A 19202-nucleotide genomic window follows, 5' to 3' on the forward strand; every position below is an offset into this window, starting at 1 on the left:
AAACAATCTGTACAGCAAAACGCCTTTGATTAAAATAAAAAACCTTGTCCGTCCATTTACCCTAACTGGTTATCGAGGAAGCAGGGGGCACTAGGGAGGGGAACCCTGGGATGGGATGCAGGGCACACGCACGGCCACCTCAATCAATAATAATAATAATAATAATAATAATAATAATAACAGGCCATTCATTAGGAGCTTAGCCAAGGTATACTTATACCTACCTGAGTCCATGACAGTCATATGTTTATAATATACTATTTGCCTCACTTGTATGTAGCTTGAAAAAAAAAAAAGTATATAATAGTAATCAGTAAGATAAGCTGTGAGATAAGAAATGTTATTCATTACCTGAGTCTACACGCTTGTTTCTTGAGCTTTAAAGGCACATTTCATTTGTGGATCATCACACCTCACGGTCTGGTCCGGTCCACACTTCCTAATCCACCAGCTGAGTGCCAGAGCCCACGGTAGCCTTCAGGGACAGAATGAAAGGGGACCGTCCCAGTGGACAGCAGGCCTGTCCTGGCAGATCTGCTGGTCCAAATATGGTCACTGTTTTCCCAAAATCTAATAAAAAAAAAATGTCACGGAGCGACATTCTGCCAAAAAGCCTTAAAGTTTAATTAAAATAACAAAGTGACTTATCTGTGAAAGTTGGTGACAATCTGCAGATCGGGCATAATTTAATTAAAACTGTAATGTTGGCTGCCCAAAAATGTATTTTTTTAAATGGACAGCAGGGGATCCAACTCAGAAAACAAAACAAAATACCACAGAGGGAGGAATAAACTATTATTCTGCAGCAAGTTCGGCATTTCTCATTCCCAGCTCTACCTTAGTCAAAGATGACTTCATGTTACTTAATAAAACATCGTAATTTATGTCCTCCGCTGGCTTCCATGTTCCAGTAAATGTCACATGACTTGTATTAGTACAATCACTCTCTGTGTTTACAGCTCATCTTTTTCAATACTGCTCAGATCAGTATTTTCCATTACGGGGATGTAACTATGGTTCGGAGTCTAAACGCACTTGGCCAAACAACGGGGCAGCCCTTTCGCTCTTCTGGAGATACAGAGCCTATTAGCATTGAGTTGTAGGCGACCCTCTGTTTTATCTTTCTGTTCGCCGTCAATAGTCTCTTAAAAACATACTCCCACGGGGCAGCGATAATGCTCTATAAAACTATTTTTAAACAAGACGACAGAACGCAGTCAGGCATCCCTGGAGGTCCCGGAGTGAACGCAGCACGTGACCAAACGTGTGGAACTTTGACCGCAGGATGAGGGCAATCTACTGTCCTGCTTAGCACAGTCCCGTGAGGCATATATAGCGAGGGTGTCACTTGTCACTGTCGTTTTATTTTTAAACCACGTTTAGAGAAGAAAAGAGGGTGAAACAACAGATAAAATTGGAGGTTTTAAGAAGATTATCTCCCGACAACGAGGAGAAACTGGAATGGAGAACCAGTAACAGCAGCGATCCGCTTTCGGGATGGGCGTAGCTCGACCGGAGAATCCAGTTCACGTTTGGTGCTAGAGTTAGTGCTGAATAATCCGCAATACGAATCAATGCAGTTATGGCAGCGGGTTTGCCTAGGCCTCTGGGAAAGTGTGGCGGTGTGTCAGGCAGCTGGGACCAGTACAAATACCAAAACTGGTTTCCCCATGCTAACTTTTCAGTAAATGTTCCATAATAAATAAAAAAACAGAAAACTGAACTGAAAGCCATTGCCTGATAACTGTTGACCCTTGATTACCCAAACCATCCGGTTACTCAGGCCTCCCACGTTGGCGTGATGACAGCAAAATTGTGCACATGTCCACACAGCATGCATGACGACCCATGCATCAAGGCCATGCTGTGTTGATATGATGTCCTCCTACCTCCTCCTCTTTTCCAAACTTTCCACACCATTACACAATGTCCTCTTCACAAAGAAACATCTTTACAAATTACCCAGCGATTAACTGTGGTCCTCAAAGCACACGTTAAGTGTCGAACATAACCGAGGGAGCGGTAGAAATTGTGGTGCATGCTGAATGAATGCAGAGCTTCCGATTTTTGGACATCTTGTACAATTCCTCCAACTAGTCTTCCCACTGAATCCAGAGCCTAAGAAGATATCAAAATTTTACTGAAAGCTCAGTAACGCAAGTTTGTAATACAGCTAAGAAGGGTATGATTTGGTAAAATTAAAGGGTAGCTCTGAAGGAAGATTTGACTCACACTAACTGGAATCAGAAAAGATCACAGAACTTAAGCTTAAGGTACTAAATGCTCTGACTAAAATGTCTCTCAGATATCTACAATAGAATATTATATAGTGCAAAATGTAGAGAAGTTTATGTCCATAAGTGTTAAGTTGACAGCTCTGCATAACTAGACTAATGCCTTTTACAACAAAACTAGCCACTATTCAGCGTTAACCTGGTTAGCATCTTCAACCCTGCAGCCAACCAGGAAGCTTGTTACTCTGCTGAGATGAAGTCATGTGACCTAAGGACATGATAACAGTAGAGATTAATAAAACAGTTACTGAAGTCAGCAGAATTAGCACTATTAGTAACTGCAGCATTACAAAATCAAGTGCAGGTGATTAAATATTTTGTTGCATTTCATCAACTCCGCTGTAAAAAATGAGCATAACTATTTTAAGGATATGAACCCAAAGTCCATCATGCTTAGTGGACACTTTCTTAGGCTCACCTAACTAATATTGAGGACAGCCTGTATTCTTCAAGGCAAGGACTGAAACAGATATGGGAAATGTGTCTTGCAGAGTTTGGCCCATGACATTTTTGCACTTTTGCACTGACATCTTAGCTTTCCTGTTGACTTTAACAAGCCTGGCCGTTCTCCCCTGACCTCTCTCATTAACAGGGTGTTTTCCCTCTCAGAACTGTCACTGATCTTTATTGCACCATCCTCTAGAAACTCTGCAGCGTGTGAAAATCCCAGGAGGGTGATTATTTCTGACAGGATTGAAAACACGTTGAAAATTGCTTAGATCATGCGCATTGGCCATTATGAAGCTTTGATGAACAGTAAGTAAACCTCTTGACCCTGTCTGGGTGCTCTATGTATTGACTTGCAGCCACATGATTCGCTGTTTGGAAGAGCAGACTTTTGGCATTAACGAGCAGGTATACCCAATAAAGTGGCCACTGAGTTTATACTGTAATGAATTCATCGACCGCTCTTCGGTCTGACCTACAAACATAACTCACCACCTAAAAATGTCTCAAAGGGGGTGATTTTATTAACAGTGAAGTGCTACAAAGGAACCCGTGGACCTACAACTCACAATCATGCCCATAGTCCATTAAATCTGCAATCATTCTTTACAATTACTTTTGATGCACTCTCTAAAGATCGCACAGAGCAAATCCCTCCTCTGACGCCTACCTCGTAGCCACAAGTCGAGCGTAAGCTTTCGCGGGGCCTCTAAAGACCCGTCCTTGGCCTCTGTGAGAACTTTACCCATAAGTCTTTTGTCTGTCAAACACCCATCCCCAAACTGTGCCTGCCTCACAGAGAGGAAATCACTGAGTACCACACTCAGCAGCAGGCAGGAGGGTCTCCATTTGCATCTGAATCATGCTCTGTGTTGGCGACGGCCACACGTCGCACGTAGCCGCCAGTCAGTCACTTTTGTCGTGTCCCCTGCCCCCTGTTCAGGCCTTTCATGCTAAGCACAGGGGCCAATGTGTGTTTAATTAGGCACGATTAAACAAACGTCGTTCTTGAAGAAAGACGGCGGGTAACGAGTAGCTGGCTGGAATACGGGCACTCACCTGCCCCCCCACCCCCGCAGGAAAACGCTTCACAGGCATATATGCCATTGCCTGAGCTTCCCTGCATAGAAAGCTTCTGACCCATTCCTTGTTTTTTGTTTGCGCATATGAGACACACCACGCCCCTCTGCTTCTCCACCTCTCCCTCCTTTAAGCACACGACGTAATCCTCTCATACACTCTCTCGTCTTTCACACACGCTGTGTCACTGTTCCATGCACACACTCCATCTACGCCTTCTATAAACTCACTCTCTGTCTCTGTGTCCTGCTTATTCACATACCTTCAAAAACACACAATGCACACGGTCTCTCTCTCCATACCTCTCTCTCTCTCCCACACACACACACACACACACACACACACTCTGTCGCATGTCCCATGCCAGTTTGCACAGCATGGGGCAGAGAGAGTGTGTTTCCATTATTATCTGCTCTGTCATAATGATTCTATAAAAAGATTATGGCAGAATCACTGACCAATTTCCATAAGTGAGCCAAATTTTAAGTATAATAACTATAGGAGCTGCGCAAAGCGGGACGATTGTAGCTACCGGTCTCTAGTTTCCCTCTTTCATTTTAGCGTTCATCGTTTCAAGCGCAGCTTGGTTTGCCACTAAAGCCGCTACATATCCAGGCATCAGGTCGCTGGCAGAAATGCCGTGCTTTTCCGTGAAGAAAAATGCAGTTTGTCAAATGTCACTATGGTTCACATCTGATTCGCAAAACGCAACCTGCAGCCTGCTCAAGAAGAACATCCACCCAATCTCAAAGGGTCTGGTCTGCAGGGACCCAAGAAAAATATAGGTTGTGGTCAGCACACTCATATGGTTACCTGCACGCTGGGTCACATGACGTGTCACATGACTAATCGGAGATCAGACAAATGGTCACATGCAGGTTAAAATGTACCACCCACACGATGTGATGAGTCACGTACATCACTGGTGCAGAAAGAGACTGCACACATGCATGTGTCTTTAAGAGGCAAAAATCTTGAGTCAACAACATATTGCTAAGGAATATAATGCCTGACTGTGGAATGACTCGTCTTTCACACCTAATGTACCTCATTTTCCCTTCCGTAATGGAATCAGTGCAGTTGTTTGTGCATGATTCCCAGAGACTGACCATAGTTAGACCTTCTGATGCCAGTTTGAGAGGCTAACACACATCTGCCATCATTTGGTTTTTGATGGTGTGTTTTTCCTGTCCCCCCCCGGGTTTGAGTGCACATGAACAACCAGGCCCAGCTTAGAAATATAATAGACCTGCACGCACACACACATGCTCACGTATATCAATTCGGGGTTTTTTTTGGGGAGATATTTTTAATTGCAAGTGCTAATTTCCCCTCTCTCTAGCTCGACCGGGCAGGATGGAGGGATGCGGGCCTGCGTGAGAGTTGGGCATGAGAGGAGAGGCCTGACCTGAGCCTAAACTGACCATCTCCAACTCTGTTTGTCCAGGACATGCCACGGGAAGCTAAGGCAACCTCCCATGTTTACCCAAGCTTGCCGACTCCAATACGCCCAGTGACGGTGCTCTCCCGCTCGTCCTGCTCCCTGTTTGCCCGTCACCTTTGCAAAGGGGGGCGGTGGAATCCAGAGCAGGTTGCCCGGGCCATCGTGGCAGTACACGTGACTTGCAGTGGTACACGGGCCTTGCAGTGGTACACGGGCCTCGCGGCGGTACACAGGCCTCACGGCGTCGGTACATGAGCCATCGTGGTGGTACACGTGCCTTGCAGTGGTACACGGGCCTTGCAGTGGTACACGTGCCTTGCAGTGGTACACGGGCCTCGCGGCGGTACACGGGCCTCCAGGTGGTACATGGTACTCTGCCGGGGTGGGCCATCGTGCTGTGAAAAGCTGCAGTTCAGGATGTGACACGCTCATCTGCTCTGCTTTTTTTCCCCTCCAGTGACCCGTGGCTGCCGTTCCTTTAAAAGGAACATTCTTTAGATTCTTTGTTCCACTCTTTGTTCAAATATTTATCAGCTTTTTCAGTACCCCCCGCCCCCCAATCACTTTCAGGCCTTATTATGCCATAGATGTTTTACTTGTCCGCAGAGGGGTCTCCAAGGTTAGTCTATTGTTTTGTGTGGTTGACGTTGCGAAATCCATCTTACAACAGGTGCCTTTTCTGCCTGTTCCACCACTGAGCCTGTTTGTGATGGGAAATTGAGATTCTTGTTTCCAGCAGTGCTAAAGCCCTGCAAAGTTTCTATAACCTCTGGTTTTTGGCAGATCACGCTCTTGACTCACTTGATGAATGTTGTTCCACACCTGGATGCAGACATCGGTCAATGTTTACTCTTGTTCCCCATGACAGTCCTAAGCTCCTGCTCCTGATTAAAGACATACGATCGGAAATTCATTTTACGCCATCGTCGGCACGCCTAGATCGACTGAGATCAAACAAACAAACAAAAAACAAACAAATAAATATGGCCCTTATGGTCTATATCGATGCTTTCACATAACTGTAGGAAAAAAACTAAATTCAAAATTATTTTTTTTTATCTATGTTTGTGTCATATTTCATATCCTGTTGCATACAAAGTGATCAGACCTTAGAAAGGATATCATTTTAAAAGATAACGATCAGACTCGGAACTGATTGTCTGAGGCTCTAAAACCAGTCTGCTTAAAAGTCGGGGATTATTACACGGCAAATGACATCCACCTCATTTTCTTTGGATGATATACAGTAAAGCAGTAAAAAAAAAATTGTTAGAATAACCTATGTGGGCCAGTGAAAGGACACTTTATTTCAGTAAGTCTGGACTATAATCTTCTCTCACCTCTCAACCATCCGGTTTAATAAACTTTTCTGGTCAGAGATTTTATAGGTTCTTCTTAGCGATTTTTTTTAAATCTGCAAAAACACTATATATAGAACAGCTTTACATTGCAAAGGCGAGAACCGATTTCCGTTGTTCCCAACGGAGATTGACCGGGCCGTACTGACTTGGCCAGACAGGATATGGTTTCACGCTCCACTCGTGGGACAATACTCCGGTTGTGTCACAGCTATCCATCGCTCACTATCCGACGGGCGGGAGCAGGCCCCGGCGGTAAACGGGTGCTGAGCGGGAGGGAAAATTCTCGGCTTCCGTCGAGATCCGTCAATCGGCACCCTGTGCCCTTTGGATCAGAACCGCGCTAAAGTGCGCGGAAACAAAATAAACAGCTGTCTTTCAGGCCACTGGATGCACGGAAACCTGTGTGGCGGGAGGTTCATGCTGATTTGCTTCGCACAGCAGAACCCCAAAGACGCAGCAAGAAGGAAAAAAAAATACACTTTCAAAATCTTGCAAAATTGCATTTTGGAAAAAATGTTGAGCACTTGTACCACTGGTGCACCCACTACTTCCTGCACAGTATCATTTCTTAGCAGTTTTCAGAAACTGCTTATTAAAATGGGGAAAACTACCCTCGATGCTACAGGAGCACATAAAAGCTTCTTTCATGAGCACAGGGTGCGGTTCACACAAATTCTGCCTCGAACGGTCAAGAACCTTTCACGACACCTTTGCTTGACGACTACAGAAAAATGCTAATTAATGAAGACCTCGCAACATCTGCTCTGTTGCTGGAGGAGCCATCTGGGTACATGGGAATACAGTAAGGGTTTCAGACTGGAGCCAAAAGCCTGCAACATCCTTGATGCTTCAGAAGTTGACTTTTACAGTAAGGTAGCAGTCAGTAGCCTTGCACTTACAGGGTCTGTGCTTTGTGCGTTGAACCTGCCTGTTCTGGTCAGGGGGGGGGGTTCCCTCCAGCTATTCCAGTGTCCTCCCCTAGTCCAAAGACTAATTATACTAATTACTGTCTCTAAATTAAAGTGCATGTCAGTGAGTGCGTGTGCCCTGCGACAGTCTGGCATTCCTTCCGGGGGGGGGTCCCCCAGCCTCAACCCCTCCAGACACGGACCCTTTGCAGGACAAGCCCCTGAAAGATTTTGTCATTTAACAAAATTAAGCAGGTCATAGGAAAGTAAAACAGTAAATACTGAAAGGGAGCTAATTAAAATGGGATGGGCAACTGCATATTATATTAGGGATAGATTTCAGTGCTATGCGAGAGGGAGAAAAACAGTTGTTCGATTTTAATTATTCAGCTATAAAATATCCTCTCCAGATTCTAAAGCCTAGCAAACTGTGCATCTCTGAGGCTTGTGTTGGTCTTCAGTGCTTTATAATTAGCTTATGTGACGCTGATAAAAATCTTAATGGCCTGGTTATTCTCACCTGGTGAAACGAACACTGCCTTTCCTCAAAACAGGAATACTGTTATTTTTTTCCACAAATTTTTCTTCTGCTTCATATAATGCAGAAGGAGCTGACACGAGTAAGTTCAGAAGCAAATGACTTGAATCATTTCCTGTTACTGTCTTGTTATTGTTATCATAACAACCAATACCAATACAGCTACTAACAGTCTATTAACCATATACACAACCACAAAACCAATTCAAATTCACGATGCACTAACACAACCCTTTGCATTTATAACCACGGTCGAATTAAAAGCTATGTAACAAAATTTCTCTGTTCGACTGTTGTTCTACTCATGACACAGGAAAAACATTTTAATCTCTGTGAATACAGATGATTAATTATATATCAATGATTAATGCTTTCACTACATATTAGCCGGAAAACTATTAACAAATATAATCAACGCTTATCGTAATACCCAGAGGCAAGCTACACAGCAGGTGTTCGGTGAGTTTGCAAGCCATTTTGCTGCAGGTTAAATTAGAGTCCAAACGACACCCCAAAGGAATCCCGTCTTCATGCACTGTGAGGCACGATGAAATAGGCTCCTGTTCTTAATTATGCCGACAGCCATTCTAAGTAACGGCCCACTCACAGCAAAAGGCAATGATTTGCCTCTGCCGGTACCACTAATTAGCACAGAGATGTCTCTCTCTCTCTCTCTCTCCCTCCCTCTTTCTCTCTCTCTCTCTCTCTCTCTCCCTCCCTCCCATTGATGGCAGCAACAGACAGTAAAATGTGATTCTCATGTTTCCAGCTTGTCCATTCCTCGTCCCGGTCTTCTCCATTCTGAGCTGATTCATGAGGAGCTCAAAAAAAAAAAAAGAGCCAATTATTATTTTTTTCTTTGCGGCATAACAATTCCGCTATCCGGATGAATTGGGTGAGGCCTTTTCAAACGAGCTGTTTTGTTCTCGCTGCTGCGTCAGTTTGTCACGTCCAGGATGCTGCCGGGCTCCGAGGTTGACGTACGGCGTGAGAGTGCGGGAACTGATCGCGGAGGTAATGAAAACACCAGTGGGTGGAAATCTTTGTTTTTTTTCTATGGAAAAAGACAAGCATTTTTAAAAACCCCCACAAGGAATCAAACTCATCCACTAATGCCAAAAGTCTCCTTAGTCCACCTCAGGACCCGTCCATCACGGAAGGTCCCCATTATACCAACCACGGACAAGTATTTCTTGTTAAATGGACATTACTTCCTGATCAGTTGAACCACTTCTATGCGCACTAATTTATTAAACATTTTAGGCATGTTTTTTTTTTAACAAAAACATACTCAGCTATTTTCCAGAATGCTTTCATTATCTGTGTGCAACTGGAATATGCCTGAGTATTAATGACCAAAAAAGATCTCACTAATATTAATGGTGAACTAAAAGTAGAATATCTATTAAAAAGATACATGGACATCTGGTTGGGGAGCTCTTTTTGTTACTCGTTTGCACGCACATGCGACGGGAAATCAGGCCCCAGCACACAAATGTATTAATACGGCAGCTGGCATTTCTACTCAGCGCCTCGCTAATTGACAGGTGTCGTGACATGACAAAATTTCCCTGCACAGCCCCGTTTGTGGAGACACAGTTATCATCCTGTCAGTGCAGCCTGCGCTGTTAGCACAGTCTCCCCAGAGAAATGCCTTTTTCCATCAAAATGTATCCCTACCTTTTTTTTTTGTTTTTGACCAGAATAAGCCCAACTCGCTGACTTGCTGCTGGTGCAGCTGACAAGCACGCAGCTCTGAGATTTTTTTCTTTTACTTTTCTTATATTATTCATTCCAATTCTTATACTCCCCGATTTCTTATTATTTTTTTTTTCCCAGGAACAGCAGTGCCTTCAATTTTTTTTTTTCCTTACAAAACATGTTGGGTGTCATGTGACCACATTTTCTGTTTTGAAAACGTTTTCAGAAAAGGTCTACATGCCCACAAAGCTCCTTGTTCTTTTAAGGAACCACTGGCTTTTATAGCTAGTTTTGGAAAAGGGAAAAAAAAAAAAAAAAAAAAAAAGAAGGAATATTTTCATAATACCGTGCCTGCTTTCCGCAACGAAACCTGAACTCTGAGGTTATGGTGCCTGAAGCGCAGCCATAAATCTTAGTGTGGTTACGGCAGCAAAAGTGCGTTTGCGCTCATGGCCTCCTTACGGCACAAAGGCCGGGAATCGGCCGGCTTGATACAAGCCGGGAGCTGCAACAGTCCCGGGAAGAGACTCATATGTGAAGCTACCTTACGCTGAACACTGCTGGAGAGGCCTAATCGCTCAACAGTCTAGCAGATGTTAAGCCAGTTCACGGCCATACGTGATGTGTGCAGATACTGGTCAAATCAGGGCCACAGCCCAGGAGAGACAGTCCAATGTCAGTTAAAACACAATAAAGCCTGTTTATTGCATCACACTAATGTTTAGATTTGAATGTGCTTCAAGCAACTCCATAGAACTGTTCGTCTGACATAATTATACCTTGAAAATAAAAGCGTTATAGAATATATTGGCAATAACTTCCATAAAAATACATGTGCTCCTTGTATATTTGTTGAGGAAAGAGGAAAAACATTTGCATAAAAGCATGAATAACTTTGAAACAGCAGTTAAATATGCCAAAGTGAGATCTAATACATCACCCCCTCTGCACTGCCCTTCTGAAATGCAGTCATTGCAATATAGCCTGCAACGGCGCAATAATTGCCCAATCAGCCAAAATGCATAAATGACCACGACAGAAACCAGAACAGCATTTCAGCCTAAGGAAAGTGGATTATTCCTCCTGGAACACTGTTTCGTGTTTCCTGCAACCAGTTTGGAAAAGCAATTCAAAATAACACAAGGCTGGGGGCCGGTTTTATTTAATTTCTCAATATGTGATGGGATGCTTGTGCAAAACAAAACAAACCAAAAAATAAAAAAACAGAGCTGCCTGCTATCACGTTTGCAGGGGAAAAAAATATTGGTTCCACTCCTTTGCTGTGGCAGAAGAAGACACCCTCTTCTGCAGAATTATCAAATCATTATGCCACATTGATGACCTGCACCATGCATGCAGGCCTCTCTGTACATTTGAAAACCAAGTGCAGCTGAGTCCAGAATAATGCAACACCTTCAGAGTAAAACACAGAAAGCAAGATATGTGCGCTACTATTAATTTTTTTTAACAGTTAATGTTATGTCAGCACCCACTGATTACATTTATAGCAATGTTTGTTAATAGAGAGCATGCTTTAACTATACATAAATTAAGAAATAGCTAATTGTGGTGTATTTAAATACATGCACATTCATCTGTCATGCACAAATTCTCTTCTAATTCTTCAGGGTACGGATGTGGTTTATGTTTTGTTATTAGCTTGTCTTGTTTACGTAACATTAGCTACTGTAGCTTGAACATATAAAAAGCAACTATATATTTCTGCAGGCAGCACAGTGACTGCGACCTTGTGACCAATGTTACATTTAAGCCACATGAGTTCCTGCTAACCCTGCTTTAAATTAGGGACTTTATGAGGGGTATTAAAACAACCAGGTGCACATGTAGGTAAAGGGCTACAATGGAACTGATGCTTTAAATGAAGGTGTCTGACTGGCCACTGAATACTAGGTATGTAAATTTTGCATTTTTGCCCAATCAGCCACTTATCACAGTACCCAATGAAGGGGACATTTTTTTTTTGGCCAGAAAACAACTTATTGGCTTATTCATGAGATAAAATCATCTTTCTGCCAAATGCAGAGTTCTTTGAATTTGCAACCTTAAGTATCAAACCTTATAAAGAAAAATCTCATTGGGCATAATGGTGTAAACGCACCATGAATGGAAGAATGAGAATTCAATTAAGAATTAACAATTAAGCAATGAAAAGTCAGGAACACAAACAGCGTGTGAGCAAATGATTTGTGGATCTTTCTTTCAGAGCAATTTCTACATTATTTACTGTACTAATTTGACTAGAATGACTAGTTGACCTGTCAGAAACACTGAGCCAGAGAATCACACCATACTTTCAGTTTAGCTGAGCAGTACACGATTTACTGTAACTTTGAAGCTTGGGGGTATTTTCAGCTCATTAAATCATATCACGCTTTTTCGACTGACTCAGGCAGGCCAGCTTGACAATGGTTCTCTACGTTAGCTTGCAAGAGCTTTGCACCCAAATCAGATATCCTAGATTTTCACTCTGCGTTCTTGGAGAGTGCACAATTCATCAGCGATTCCTAGTTTGACCTTCAAGTATGTTCAGCATTACGCGTACACTCTAAAATCATTTCCTGGGATTTAGTTAAGATTCCTTTTCAATAGGTAATGTGACTGTGTTTTCAGGCTTAAAAAAGCGGCTGTCCCACGTGGAAACCTCATTAATCACTTTGTCCTTGTCACTGAGAATGGAATTCACACATCTGTAAACGTGCTGCATGTAACTGACGTAATCCAATTATCCCCCAAAAGGCTCGGACTCAGGAGTTTAAAGCAGGCATGTAGTGTGCCCTGCCAGACTGTAGGTGGCGCTCATTCAGTCATGTTAAGCATCTGGATCTGTATCACCACCCAATGCTGCTCTCTCTGGGACTCACACCAGACACTATTACTGGATATTCAATGCCTTTCCCCCCTAAAAGTGTAAATAAGGAGTACATCTGAAATCAATGCAACGTTTTCAGCTGTCAAGAAACCTATACATATGGTTTGGGGGGGAGGGGGGGGGGCACATTTTCCTAACCTATGCATAGGGAAGAAGAGAAGCAAACTTCAAAAAAATTACTTAATCCTTAATATTTTTAAGGTGTAATTATGATGTTGTTGTAGTTTCCATGGCATGCAAAGCCGGGTTTTCCAAAATACAAATGACTTGGAGAGCTTGTAATTTGTAATTAATTCATTATAAGTAATCTGCTAAGGTTGCAATTATTAAAAATCGCCTACATTTTAGGGAAACAGGAAACCAAGTCATGGATTGGAACTGAAAAGCAATGCATTGCACATGCAAGCATTTCAGTCAAGCGTGCACGTGCAACAGAGGGGCCACGATCGCTGACGTGCGGCGTATAGTGAATGCACCCCCCCCCCCCCCCCCCACTAAGTAAACATGGCCCCTCCACCTGCCAGGTCAACACCAGTGGCATATTTAAAATCACACTGTGAGCACTGAGTGCTCAATCAAGATATTTGAGCAAATTCTTGTTTTGACATTATGGCACTGTTTGGGTTGTTCAGCTTCTCATCACTGATATCTTAACTTTTGAACAGGTGGGAGAATAAGGGCACGGTCACCTTAAGATGTATCAGCAGTTCATCAAAGTGTGTGACATTTGGTGCCTACGTAACTAACCGGCTTTGGATGTGGCCCCATTACTTCTTGAAATCACCCTAGTTTTCTACAGGAAGGGGCTAACATGTACTGCAATTTCACAGTCTGATTAATTTGCTATAAATGGTTGGTGAGCTTTGACTAATTGTGTATTCACAGTCAGTTTACAGTTTGGTTCACGCATCATAACATTGAGTACATAGCCACTCATTGCCCATGAATGGCATATTTGTAGTAGCTAATTCCTTCCAAAAAAAAGCCCAAATATTTGTGGGAATAAGCTTCTAAAAAATCTGTCGAGAGTCTGTATGAGAATGAAGATCAGGCCGGCACAGGCTCGGTATACGGCCAGACATCCTCTCAGAAGTGCTAAAGCTAATTTTATTACGGGCTGACACACTTTATCTGATTCCTAAAAATAACAAAACAAGCTCGACTACCCTAATTCTTTGACATTATCGCAAGAAGCACATAGCTACGCAAAATATGCCAAGGAAAGTAAAGCGAGTGTAAATATACAAGCTGACAGACCTCCAAACAGCAACCGTAGCCACTCTGACATCTCCTGGGGCTGCTGATAATCTGCCTGCATCAACACTGCCAATGTCGTTCTTACCTGCAGTACTTAGTAGCTCACTCCTGCTTACAGTATTTATTATTGTATGTATTACTGTGTATGTGCACCTTACATGAGCTAAATCAGTTATAGAAAATAAATTGTTTGAAAAAAACTTATGCTTGCTTCAGTCACATGGACAGATTTGAGATTTATGCATATACACGTAGATACAGCTTGAATCACCTCCTGGGAAAATCACTTGTTTGCTAATAGCACATTACAACCAAAACAGATATGAAGGTTTGACACTGAAAGGTGTGAGTACAGTTTCTTCAGTTCGCCTTTACGAGGCAGTTTCCGTAGTGGTTGTCACTGGCAAGCTACCCAAGGGTGTTTGCAAAACTACAGTTAACAACACAAGTTTGAAAAAAAAGTACTTTTTCATTGTGTATGTTTTGTGCGCCTGCTTTAAAAAATTCCTTGTTTTTAAATTATTTTTCTCTTGCATTGACCAGAATTAGAACACACCCTACCTGTCATGGCACTGGGAGTGTAGCCTCAGCCTATGTGATCGAATAAATGTCGTAGGATTTATTCAACATTTTACACTCTGAAGACAGATGCTGAAAATGTTTCATTTGAAATGCATTTTTAAGTCCGGTTTTTAATCACACTTTTCGGCTGCAGTGTAATGCTTAAAAAAATGGCCACTTCTTTTCATGTGCAATAATTTGAGTGCAGACGTGAATGAGAATGTTTTTCCAATGTCCATGTTAAACAAAGATGAATTATTAATTACAGGGAGACTGCAATATTATTTCACTATTCAGCAGATAAATTCACACACATTCATTTATATATTCATATTCTATCTATGTTTTTGGTTTTGAACATTTTAAAAAAAGGATCCACTCTGGGAGTATAATCAGACACTGAATTTCAGGCATCCTCTGCATGTAATGTATTTACAGTGCCTCTCAGAAGACATTTTAATTTCGGCTTATCTGCATTCAGTCACACCTACAGCTTTGTTTACATCTGCATCCTGTCAGCCCCACAGATCAGGGCCTAGACACAAACCCAAAGCATTGTCTCTCTGACTGTCCAAGATGATGGCTCACCTAGCAACGCTAATGATGTTTAGGGACCCTGGCCCAAGGAGAGAACATAGACAAGACCTCTGCACGGCCCTGCTTTGGTTCCTGTAATCTCTTTAGAATAATACTACAGCAGGACACTGGCACACAATCTAAAACAGGCAAAATTCCCAAATGAGACTCAGATTCACACCTAATTATTGCACAGTTAGTAGTACAGCTAATTTAATAAAATATACAAAAAATGTGTTTAACTGATGATTAATAACATGCCTACAAAGAAATAATATAGCCTTCTCTTAATTTCTATTTATTTTTAATTTGCAGGCACAAATTATGCACACAGTTACCAGTAAAATAGAATTGCAGAACTTATTGAACTCGCTGCCCGGATCACCATGCACAGCACCCGATAAAATTTACATTGTAGGATACGAAAACAGTTCCACTGCCGCCGCCCCCCCCTCCCAAGAACTGCAGATACGGAAAAACACAAACCGTCAGGATTTTAAGACTGTGACAGTACTGTTCACTGACTGTTCATTCCAACATTGGGAGATATCATTGCCCCCGATTACCAAAATAAAGGCAACGGTAATGATTTTAAAAGCGATCCGAAGTCCGGTGCTTGAGAGTCAGTAAAAACACAGTGAATCTGAGTGTATAGCAAGAAACGAAGTCTGACAGAAGCAGTTACTGTCTAAACAAGCATGTCTTATTTGCATCATCCAACTATATTAAACCGTCTCTCAACAACAAGGGTGCGATTATTAAACATTCCATAGGTCGAACAGACACAAATATTCAATACGGATAAGAGGTAATCTCATTTTAAATATTACATTACTCTTACTGTACGATGCACTAACAATGTAGCAAAGCACTCACAAACTAGTAAGTACGCACTTGTACTTCCTGTTGCTGTATTTTTTAAAAATCTATAATAGAAACTCTCTTTTCCATCTGTAGCTTCAATCTAAACTGTAAGGGGAGCGAAGACAAGAAAAGTCCGATCGCACGTGTTCTGCTTAAGTTTCTCCAATAAACAGTTAAACCTAGAGAACATTAGCGCGACCAGACCAATGTCTTCCTGCATGGTACAAATAATCAAATGCATTAATAAACAAAAAACATACACGACAATCTTCTCTGCGCCCACAATTTTATAAGCACGTATATTATGCATTTTTCATGCGGGTATGCAAAATGGTTGCCTTTTATTATATTACATTTTGATATTTTTATTTTCTAGATGAAGCATCGCGCATTGGCTTTCCATAAATCATTGCTCTTTAAACTCACAGCTATTCCCAGCATACAGTAATAGTAGGCTGGCGTGAATCACACTGAACTATTTCTTTAATCGAGATCATTCAGATTAAGAATTCCTTTGGACGATTTACTGTAAATACCCCGCATAGCGCCGATACTCATTTTTGAACATTTAAAGCTTGTCTGCTTCAGGAAAATCACCACGCTGCACCTCGTTTCAAAGAAATAACGATGCGTCAAAAAAGACCCCGGTTTTAAGGACTGATTTTGCCAGTCATTGAATAATTCTACTCTTTTTGCAAGTATACAGAGACATTCACTGCATGTATCTTTCATTAGTGGCGATAGAGATATTCTGTTAATGGAGTGATTCATTTTAAAGTTACTCATCAAATATTTACCTTATGGTTGAACCACAATGAATATACATTAATGATGCAATGCAAAACTTATAGTACGCCCCTGGAGAGATTTTCCATTCTTTTTTATAGACTTACAAGACATCGTATCTTAATCTAGAAGTGGTAAAACTTAAGAGACAAGACGAGACAAACACTCTCCCTGTCAGACGGGAAGAAAAAAAACGCAACAAAGTTTCGGAATTTCAGCCAGTCTCATTTGGGGCGAAACTCGCCTCCTGCGATGCTTCCTGCAGGCTGCCGGCACGAAGTGAGAAAGCGGTAACTCATCTGCTGAGTAGCACCGCGGCAATACGTCGCTGCGAAAGGCGATCGTCGGCTTTAGTTGCAGTTTCAATAACCGCACTATCCATACATGCAGGCTTAACTGGGAAACATGACATACGGACCGGACCGCGACGGCGCCGGAGCAGAAAAACAGATGAAAAAAAAGACATTGACGTTTCATAATTAAGAAATCAGACGCGGCAGCTCCTAATTACCTTGTTGCAGTGGTAATAGTCCAACGGGCTCAGGCAACTTGGATCAGTTGGTAAAGAACATGAACCCACGCTTGAAGGAGGTGCAGGGTAAAATCTCACGTCCATCTCAGAGTCTGCAAGACTGACGGCATGAACGCAGGTTCGATGTCTGTGACTCGCTCTGTCTATTGTTTAACCGAACAAAAAAAAAGAGAGAAAGAAACAGGGAGAGAAAAAGGGGTTGAGTCTGTCACTGCACCCTTTCCTCACATCCGTTTGTGGTCTAAGTTCAGCATCAACTATCTCAAGTGATGCTCAGTGTTTTTTTATATTTATATTGTAAAATAAAGAGAAGCAAACAAACTAAAAAGAAAAAATAGGTAAGTTTTAAAAAAAGAGGAGCAACGTCGGTGTCACATAAAATAATAAGTTACATTTGCAACGAATGCTTAACTTTTTGGCTTCCTTTAATGGAAATTAAACGTGTCCTGTGATATATCTCATTCCCTTTTCGTCCCTGCTCCTGTTTTCCCGCTGCGTTTAGTCTCTCGCTCAGCTTTGTCATGTAGGGCGTTTTATCCATGCATTCAGACCGGAGTTATACTCTTCCTCTCCATGCAGAAAGCCATGCGACCTCTGCTGATAATAGAGGGAACAGAGAGAGCCGGTGGGGGAGGGGAGCGATGTAGCTGCCTTGGCAACTGCTCCGCTTTCTGTCATTGTGCGATGCAGATTAAGCGGAGACTATATACTGTAGCGGCGTATGCAGCCATGGCTCCGGCCGCCTTATTAAAGCTACCGGGGATGGGGGCGGGATGCTGCCCTCGCTGGCTGTATTTCAGTGTCTTGGAGCTTTCATTCATATAGCAGGACCGGTGCAATAAAACACGCATAAGGTTTCGGGTGTTTTGAGACGTACAGCTGTGGATGAAGTATGGTTGTTTTATTGTTGGATATCATTATATATACATCTCATATTGTTTGTATTTTGACTTTAGACATCGTTAGTTATACATGTCATGTGGTTTGCGTATAGGCTTGTTCATCCTGCTCCATCGTCTAAATGTGTTTCATTTACTTCATTTTTCCTTTTTTTTAAATGTGTTTAGATGAGTTAATGTTGAATTTAAAAAGGAAAATGTAGTTGAGAAAAATAAACTAAGCTAAACGCATTCCACATAAAACTCAATTTAAATAAGCAGGAGGTTCACTGTTGGATTGTAACTGGGATCTATTACTTTACATTTTAAGTATTATTTGATGAGAAGGTTGATTTGTGATCAGACTACACCCAAAAGAATGTTAAAAGATAACACAGGAACAACAAATGTAAAACCAACTTTTTAATCGCTGTACTCATTTAAACCCGCGATTGTCATTCAGATAAGCTGTTTGGAAAGTGAACAAATATACTCCATTCACTGTGAAAATGTTAAGAGTCACTGTTCTATTATTATTTTAAGCGATGTTCAGGTGTTTTCTGCAGAGGCCTCCATTAGTGTTGATTCCATCTTGGTCCATGACTTGTAACTCGTAGTGATTAAAGGTGTGACTGGAGTCCTGTTTTTAAACAATAAGCAGTTTGGATTGGCACTATTACTTAGTTGTATCCCTTGCAGTGTGTTCATATGGTTTCCTATTTCATCAGTGAATCTCCCAGATTTTGTTATATATTTGAAATGTCTGTATATATAGTGTTTATGTGAAAGTCTGCTTTTTGTCACAGTAAGAAAAGAAATCATTTTTAAACATGCATACATAGTCGCCATCTCAATTTTTCTCATAGACATCTGACCTTAAAATACATTTGTGCCGGTTCCTGATTCATCCCTGCACATGATGGCAGATCTAATGGTATTTCACTGAAAATAGTGTTGCAGTGTTAAAAGAAAAGATACCTTTAAAAACATCTCTCTGTGGCATACACATGTTTCCAGGATTCTCAGTAAGGTAGCGTATTACGGTCTTTTCACTGTTTTGATTTGTGTAACCTTGGTGAGAGAGG

At 41.9% G+C, this 19202-nt stretch overlaps 1 protein-coding gene across 7 annotated transcripts in view; it reads right to left on the reverse strand.

Annotated features, from left to right (window-relative positions):
• Window positions 1-19202, reverse strand: part of LOC111855862 (TOX high mobility group box family member 2-like) — a 140082-nt gene that overhangs the window by 90540 nt on the left and 30340 nt on the right. For 4 of the 7 annotated variants that reach the window (XM_072713568.1, XM_072713562.1, XM_072713563.1 and 1 more), the window contains exon 3: window positions 17219-17382. In XM_072713568.1, coding sequence (XP_072569669.1) covers window positions 17219-17382 — 164 coding nt within the window. Of the gene's footprint in view, window positions 1-351; window positions 571-17218; window positions 17835-19202 lie in introns of those variants that run through there. The other 3 variants (XM_072713561.1, XM_072713560.1, XM_072713566.1) reach the window with 3 other exon arrangements.

This window comes from Paramormyrops kingsleyae, chromosome 6 (genome assembly GCF_048594095.1).
Source record: "Paramormyrops kingsleyae isolate MSU_618 chromosome 6, PKINGS_0.4, whole genome shotgun sequence".
NCBI classification, from domain to species: Eukaryota; Metazoa; Chordata; class Actinopteri; order Osteoglossiformes; family Mormyridae; genus Paramormyrops; species Paramormyrops kingsleyae.